Raw genomic sequence first — 9,346 nt, 5'->3', positions numbered from 1 at the left:
ATGGGACTGCTCACTGCTAAAGGAGATATTAATGATTTCTCAAGAAATGGAAAGAAATCAATCTACATCGTGGTCGAGCTAGATGACATGGAGTAAATAATCACGTTCTCAATATTTTTTAATATATCGTGTACATAGTATATTATATTCCAATCACCTTCGAAGTTTTTTTTCTACTTCTAATATTGGTTAATGTACGGTTTTTTCCTAGGGGACATGACAAGATCAGGTGCACCCTATGGGAGGAATTTGTTACAAAATTGGTCAAACATATTGAGAAACAGAAAACCTCTGAGTATATTATCATTATGCAGTTTGCAAAATTCAACATGTTCAAAGGTAGAGAATTACAATCATATAGTTAATCAATACTAGAATTAAGAATCATTCTTTCCTAACCATATTCATTTATCATTAAACAGGGACTTTGGGTATATCAAATACCAATTATAATTCCATTCTTTATATCAATCTTGACTTTCAAGAGGTTAAGGATTTCAGAAAAAGGTTATGCCATTCAATATTTTTATGCTATTTACGTACAATATTTATCTTGCTACATTAGTTTAAATAATTAACATTTTAATAATTTTATTACAGAATTATAATGTTCGGAGTCCCTTTTTCAAATCAGTTGAGCAAAATTGCTGCAGATCCTGCCTACAATCTTGAAGATGATCTCCTTAACCAATCCACATATAAGCCTATATGCGAGCTGAAAGAGTTATTTGAGGTTTGATTTTATATTATATACATAATTTAATTTTTTTTATTAATAACTTTTCTGATTATTTTGTTTATTAGGATGGTTCATTTGTTACTATTGGAACTATTGTTGCCCTCGATTCAAATAATGGTTGGTGGTATAAGGGATGTAAACAATGTTTTCATTCACTAAAAGAAGCTGATAATTCTTATCATTGTACTATTTGTGATACTTTTCCAACCTCTCATACTCCAAGGTAAAATGCAGTAATAAATTATTTAATAATTTTATATTTATGTACAAAGTATTTGATCACTAAATTACCTAATTTTCAAATTTTTGAACTTAAAAATCGTTCTTTAAAAAAATCAGGTATAGCATTAATTTAAGGGTTGCCGATGACACGAACACAACATCATTTATTATATATGACAAGGAAGCAACTAAATTCTTTGGATCTACTGCTTCTGAACTTAGGCTTGCTCAGTTAACCAGGGTACTATTTTATGTCATGTGTCAAAAATACGCAATATAGTGCAATACTCTTTTTTTTTCTTTTGTTAATTCAACATATTATTAATCATATTTTCTTTTATCGCAGGGTGGGATAAATGAGAAATATCCCATTGAGTTGGACTCCTTTAAGAATAAGAAGTTCTTATTCAAGGTTTCTGTTAAGATTGAAGATATTAATTCCTTCCAACCATGCAAGATAATAGTCATAAAGATATGTGGAGAGATTTCTATTATTTTTGCCTTTGTGGACAAGTATAACATATACGATGTACATATTTATATTTTTGTATAATTATTATTATTATTGATTATTGATACTTATGAGTTCAAAATTTTTTTTTAAATGCAATAGAAAAACCTTGGTTCTGAGAATTCTGAACTTATGAGCATCCAAACTGGTTCAACTTATACTATTAAGGTGCACTAATTTTTCTTATGAAATATTTTTGGACTGTTTTTGTTAATTACTTTTTATTAATTATTTTATTTTTTATCCAGGGATCTTCTTCTTCATCTGCAGAGATTTTGGGTGATGATAATAATGACTCATTCACAACACCAAAGAACGGATTAATTCCTACTGGATTGTCAGAAAAGTTGATTGATCTGTATCCTGCTAATGTCTCATCATCCAAGTGTAGAAAAGTTATTATTGATGAAGAGGGAATGGTTGAAAAACTTCATGAAGATTAGTGAATTTATAAGCATGTAACATTTGGTCATATAGCCAAGGGGTTTGAAGTATGGTCCGAAAAAATTTCATTACGTTTAGCTTTGAATTAAAATAATGACTGGTTTAACACGTTAAATCAGTCTCTTTAGTTTTATGACTGTGTTTGTTATTTTTATCTTATCACGTGTTTATCCTTTGTTTCATATCTGTATCTTTTTTTATGTTTTTTAATTATTATGTACCAAATAATATGTGTGATCTATGATTTGCATAAAGTTTGTCTATATTATTTAACTCCTAAGAATGATATCTTTTTTTATGATCTATGTTTTATCACGAGTTCTGTTAAATTTAGTATGTGTTTCTCAATATTCAATACACATGAGTATATGCCTTCACGGCAGCTACGGTAATTATTATTAGCCAATTTCTTTTAGCATATAAAGTTTAATATCATAATAATAAGTAATAAGTATCTCACTTTCAATACAAATGTTACATTTTTTAAACTACGAAGAATATTTAGTATTTTCTTATCCTTTAATTATTTTTTGATTGTTATCTTTCAACCAACCATAAAACCATTGATTTATTCTTATAAGTTCTTCATGTAAGAATTTTTAATACGTATGTCTTTCGGTGTTTAAAATTTTTGCCATCACACTATTTTATAAATATACTACTTATATTAAGTAATTACCTGATTCATTAGAAATAATATGACCATTCTTATCACTTGGTAATAATAAATTTAATTTTCCACATTTACACTTCATCGGAATTTTGTTAGTATAATGACAGCAATTAACAAATTGAAAAAAATATAATAGTAAATTATAATATTATTTTTTAAGTATATTTAATCCTTTTTTTTATACTTCTTTTAATATTTTTTTATATAATATTTTTTATTGTACTCTATTTTAATATATTATAATTTTTTATTATTATAATAAAAATTAATATTTATTTATGAAATTAAAAATAACATATAAAAATTGACCACTTTTAAGTATTTTTTTATAATAAAAATTAATATTTATTTATTAAATTAAAAATAACATATAAAATAATACATTTTAGTACTTTTTTAAGTACTCTTAATAATCTTATTTTTATTATTATTTTAGATTCTAACTTTTTATTAGTTATATTTTTATTATTATTTATTATTAATTTTTTATTTAATTTATTATTTCTAATAGGAACAATAATACATATTATAAAAAATTAGAATAATAAACAATGCACAAAAATTAGAATAATTATTTTAATACTCTTAGTATTCTTTTATTTAGTATTATTTTGGATGATAAAATTTTATTACTTATGACTCTATTGTTATATATGATCAATTTTTTATTTATTTTATTTTTTAATAAAATCAACAATTCATATTATAATAAAATTACAATAAAAAATTTAATAAAAAAATTAAAATATGAAAGAAAAAATAAATTAAAGGTGATAAAAAAATTATGGAGAAAACCAACAATGACCAGCTATAATATCTTCTTATAACTAAAGTTTATTTCTTATTCCTTTGACATGTCTGAAATTAATGATAACTTTGTATAAACTACATATCTAAAATTAATGATAACTCTGTATAAACTGTTTATACCTGCTTTTTTTTTTCTGATCACGTTCAGGACCTACACATCTTTTCATGCATTTTTTACTACTTTATTCTTCTCAAATAATGATGCTTCAAAGTTGTGTTTGCACCAATTTGGTTACTCCCTACACGAAACCATAGCTTATGGAACACACTACTTCTGTAAGACAGTAATCCTTCTTTCATTATTATCATCAATGTTATATTCCATTACTTTGTTTACTCACATTTCTACTCTATATATGTCTCACACTTTTGTTATACATATATGCTATCAATTCCTTCTATTCTTAATTTCTTAGTCGTCCCTATATCTTTAAGTATACCATTCTTTATCCCTCACCATTTTATCTATATTCTCACCTATTATTCCTTTCTGCAACTAAAATATTAAACCCGCATGGACGATAAGATGTTAATGCCTCTTGAATTTAAAGATGACAGGGTATTCTACATGGAAGTGGACCCTCAAGCGGTAATGAAGTTATTATTATGTCAATTTCAATCCTTTAAAATTTATTTCTAATTTAATTATACATTCAATATTTTACAAGTTGGTGATCAATTAGTTCAATTTGTCATTGTAGTTTCTTCACGAGCTTCCATCACTCTTCTATCGCAACTATAAGCATATGTTAGGAAACAAGATGCATCTTATTGATTTCAATGAAAACCAAGTAGAGTTGATGATTGGTAAAGGAAATATTTTTAGTTACATACTTAATAGATTTGATAACCTGGTGAATATATATGGTTTACAAGATGGAGGTCGGATAAAGTTGGTTTATGTTGGTGAGAATGTTTTTGTGCTTACAAAAGTTAGAGACAACAACATGGTTAAAAAATAATTACCATACCCTCCAACAAAATTAATGCTACACTACGATAAACATATTCAATCATTCAATCAGTCACATACTCCTAAATCTCACCATGGCTCCCTTCAGGTACCATTTCCCACGTTAGGATCACAAATTAATCAGTCATTTGATCAAAATTGCATCTCCCTAGATTTACCTCAATATCCAATTGCTACTTTGCCAAATGTTTTTTCTTTGAATGAGACATGTGATGTTCCAACTATATGTAAAGATAACGATTCAATGTTGGTTTCTCTTAATACTATGTCTAATAATTCGTTACCAGTTGTTAATGGCAATCAAATTGTCACCCCTTCTCACATGAAAAACCCAACTCTTTTGCCTTTAGCAAGTGTTACTCGCTATCCATTAGTTGAAAATTTCCTTCCACACTTTGGTGAGACTGAATATAATCAAAATGAAATATTGACAACCGTCAATGATGTGTCCCTACCAGAAACAACACCATTATCTCATAAGGTTGATAGTATCCAGCCATGTAATACTGAATACCAATCTTACACACATCAGAGCAATTACAATATTAATGTGTTCACCTGCACGAAACTCCTATCAACAATTATTAGAAATAGTGTGGTGGTAAGCATTTTTCATTTATATCTAATTGCATGTATACATATGTTCATTTCAATATTTTTTGCTTTCTAAAATTTCTTATCTTAGATTTATAAATTAAAATCATTGGCTCTATGCATTTTTTAATCTTAGATTTAATATCTATATACCTATTAATGTTGATTTTGTTAGATATGTTTTAAATTTTGTAGATTATTGACGATTAGAATTCCTGCTAATTTAGAATTTCATAAAAATAATCGCGTTGTAAGTATAGTTTCTAAACCAACAGAGAATCCTTTCGTACAAAAATTTGGTTGTCACAAGTAACAAAACCCAATAAAATTTATAACCGAAGTATTTAAACCTCGGGTCGTCTTCTCAAGGAATTACAGGGAAGTATGATTTATTATTGGTTATGGAAAAAGGTATATTTATGGGTTTTTGATATAAGGAACAAGTAATTTAAATGGCAAGAAAAATAAATTAATAATTAGAAAAACTCTTGGCAAGGTATGAGAACTGGAAATCCCATCCTAGTTATCCTTATCAGGTGTGATGAGAATTGTTTATCGCTCCCACTTAGTTAAACCTTACTAAATAAAGGAAAGTCAAGTGGACCAATCAATTTGATCCTTAAGTCCTAGTCAACTCCTGTGGAAAGACTAGCTTTAGAGCGATCTAAATCAATCAGCGAGAATTCCAATCTTCAATCAACAGCTGAGTTTGACAACTCAAGTGTCACCAATTACTCAACCATAGCCAAAAGGGGAAAAATCTAAATTATTTATATCATAAATAGAATAAAGCAATCATAAATCTGAAATACCTCAGATTGCATTAAATATAAAATCAAATCTAACATTGGAAGGTTCATAAGCCAAATTGGATAAATAAGTAATTACCAAGAGAAATAGAGCAACTAAAGTAATAGAGTAAATAAAAGTAGAAGAGAACATAAATTAAAGGAACATTGAACTTGGAATGAGGAAGCAATCCTAAAATTAAGAGAAATCCTAATCCTAAAACCTAAGAGAGAGGAGAGAGTCTCTCTCTCTAGAAACTACATCTAAAACCTAAAATTATGAGTTATGAATGTTGTATTTTAGTTGTCTTTATGAATGGACGGATTCCCCCATTTTATAGCCTCTAATCTGTGTTTTCTGGGCCGAAAACTGGGTCAAAAACAGCCCAGAAATCGCCCCCAGCGATTTCTGGTACGTACAGGTTGCTGTTGGTGCGAAATTTATAACCCACAAACTAACCGGCAAGTGCACCGGATCGTACCAAGTAATACCTTACGTGAGTAAGGGTCGATCCCACGAGGATTGATGGATTAAGCAACAACAGTGTTTGATAGGCTTAGTTAGACAAACAGAAAATAGTGTTTGGAAGTTTAAAAGCATTAACAGTAAATTTAGTATATTAAAGATAGGTAGATAAATAAGTTGGGAATAAAATATTGAGAAGGCAGTTAAAGCTTCAGAGTTATCTATTTTTCTGGATTTACTTTTCTTAGTAACTATTTTAATTATGTAGGATTTAATTTATGGCAAACTATATGTGACTAGACCCTAATTCCTTAGACCTTTCTAGTCTCCTCTAAAATTAATTAACTGCCAATTCCTTGGTCAATTAATTCCAATTAGAAGCTACATGATCAAATTTCAGTTTATATGCCACAAAAACTCTAATTACCCAAAAATAAAAGGATTATATGTCATGTATCCCGTTAAATCCAGATAATTAAAATTTATGAGAATATGTTTTCAAGCTGTTGTTAAAGTATAGTGCTTTTCCAAATTATACAAGAACTCAAATAGAAAGAGGGTCATACTTCCGTTCCACCCAAATTCATAAGATAAAGAGCGAAAATAATTCTTAAATTATAAATCCATACATGAATTAAAATAGATAAAGCAATAAAATCAATCCATACAAATAGATAGAGCTCCTAACCTTAACAATGGAGGATTAGTTGCTCATAGTTCAGAGTAGAAAACTAGGATTACGGAATGTAAATTTGTATAGAATTGGAAGTCTGGAATCAAATAATGTTGAGGTGGTATCCCCCTATTTATATCTAATCCTAGTTAATTTAAAATCTATCTTTAAAACTAAAATAATATATTTTCCTATTTTTAAAATTTGAATTTAAATTAGAATTAATTATAGCAATCAGCAAATCTTCAATTGATGGATGGGGACCACTTGGCTTCACTAGGATCCACGCCTAACTTGGGCTTGGCAACATGAATTGGAGTTTAGTTGAGTGAACCTGTGCCTAACTTGAAGTGGGCAGGACCAATCTCGCGTATTGTTGTTGTGTCTTGCGCCTAACTTGAGAAATCTCAAGTTAGGCATAGCCTTGGCAGCGAGTTCAGAGAAGAAGTATGGACTATTATATATCGTTGGAAAGCTCTGAAAGTTAGCTTTCTAACGCCACTGAAATCATGTCCATTGGACCTTTGTAGCTTGAGTTATTCAGGTTTGAGTGCAGAGAGGTCAGGGTTGACAGCATCATTCACCTTCATCTCTTCTTCTGCAGAAACTCCATTAAATCCAGCTGAATGCTACCTAAAATAAACAGAATTGCACAAGATTCAAAGTAGCATCCATATTGGCTAAAAGATAATTAATTCTTTATTAAACTCAACAATTTAGATGCAAATTCACTAGGAAAAGATAGGAAAGATGCTCACGCATCACAACACCAAACTTGAACTGTTGCTTGTCCTCAAGCAACCAGAACTAATATAAGCTTAGGGTGTGAATTTGCATGAGAATGAGAGTTCAATTAAGCTCATGTCTCTTCTTATAGTGGGGTTTACAACTACAATCCTGAATAGTTTTGACATCTCACTTTATCCTTTGAAGTTCAGAATGATTGGCATCCATAGGAATTCAAAATTCAGATAGTGTTATTGATTCTCCTAGTTCAGTATGTTGATTCTTGAACACAGCTACTTTATGAGTCTTGGCCGTGACCCTAAGCATTTTATTTTCCAATATTACCACCGGATATATAAATGCCACAGACACATAACTGGATGAATCTTTTCAGATTGTGACTCAGCTTTGCTAGAGTCCCCGGTTAGAGGTGCCCAGAGTTCTTAAGCACACTTTTTGCTTTGGATCACGACTTTAACCATTCAGTCTCAAGCTTTTCACTTGACACCTTCACGCCACAAGCACATGGTTAGGGACAGCTTAATTTAGCCGCTTAGGCCAGGATTTTATTCCTTTAGGCCCTCCTCTCCATTAATGCTTAAAGCCTTGGATCCTTTTTACCCTTTGCCTTTTAGTTTAAAGGGTTATTGGCTTTTTCTGCTTTTTTTCCGCAAGCTTTGTGTTTTTCATTGCTTTTTCTTGCTTCAAGAATCAATTTTATGATTTTTCAGATTATCAATAACATTTCTCTTTTTTTTCATCATTCTTTCAAGAGCCAACAATTTTAACATTCATAAACTTCACTATAAAAAATATGCACTGTTTAAGCATTCATTCAGAAAACAAAAAGTATTGCCACCACATCTAAGTAAATGAGACTACTCTAAAAATTAAACTCAAATTCTCATGCACTACATCTGTTCTTCTTTCTTTTTGATTTCAAGCTCAGTGGGCAATACATGAGACATCTTTCAGAATTAAAGCACTTAACGGAAAATTAAACTAGAACCTATGAATCTACTAATAAATGATCATGCAATAAACAAAACAAAGTAGCAAGAAACCGGAACATAACATAATAAAAGCGGGAAGGAATGAAAAATGAAAGGAACTCAACTACCTTAGTTATCCGAGCGGTCGTTTTATTCTTCAGGTTGTGCTCTTTTGTGAAGATGATTCACCTCCCTTAGTGCCATAAAAATAAACAGAAAACTCATAAGCGAAGCGTCAACACCAAACTTAAAGGTTTGCTTATCCTCAAGCAAAGAAGAACCGAAAACAAAAACAAATAGTGTGATGAAAGAAGAATAAAAGGATAAAAGAACAAGAGAGAATTAGGATTGGGAGAGAGAGAAAGAAAATTAAAACCCAATAAAAATAGCTGCATGATCAGAGAAACAGTAAAAACTCAATAAAAAATCAAGTAAGAAAGCTACTACTACGAAAGGTAACTAAGGATACGAAATTATCGGGCTACCTCTCGACAAGCGCTTTTTTAACGTTACTAGCTTGACACTTGATTATTGAAGTTTCTTCCTCTTCTTCCAGTTGGTTAAAAGAAATATCTCCAGGGGGGAGGTGAAGATTAGTGCCCCCTGATATGAAGTCCTCCTAACAAGCTTTCTTTTATTGTGATTAGCTTGATTCACCTTGCTTGTTGGGGTAGAGGTTGGATTACTTTTTGTTGACCTTTTCTTCTTCATGGATATTTTCTTCTGTTTCTTGGT

General features: G+C 30.0%; 1 protein-coding gene across 1 annotated transcript; it reads left to right on the top strand.

The window, feature by feature from the left end:
• Window positions 1-1,915, top strand: LOC110266823 (replication protein A 70 kDa DNA-binding subunit D-like). Its single transcript, XM_021111852.1, has 9 exons — window positions 1-92; window positions 212-339; window positions 423-507; window positions 601-733; window positions 805-962; window positions 1,079-1,202; window positions 1,308-1,490; window positions 1,575-1,640; window positions 1,721-1,915. Exons 1-9 carry the CDS (start codon window positions 1-3, stop codon window positions 1,913-1,915), a joined length of 1,164 nt encoding a protein of 387 aa, XP_020967511.1.
• The last annotated feature ends 7,431 nt before the right edge of the window (window positions 1,916-9,346 follow it).

Source organism: Arachis ipaensis, chromosome B9, assembly GCF_059453495.1.
Source record: "Arachis ipaensis isolate K30076 ecotype BB chromosome B9, ASM5945349v1, whole genome shotgun sequence".
Taxonomy (NCBI): domain Eukaryota; kingdom Viridiplantae; phylum Streptophyta; class Magnoliopsida; order Fabales; family Fabaceae; genus Arachis; species Arachis ipaensis.
This window is presented reverse-complemented; position numbering and strand designations above follow the sequence as displayed.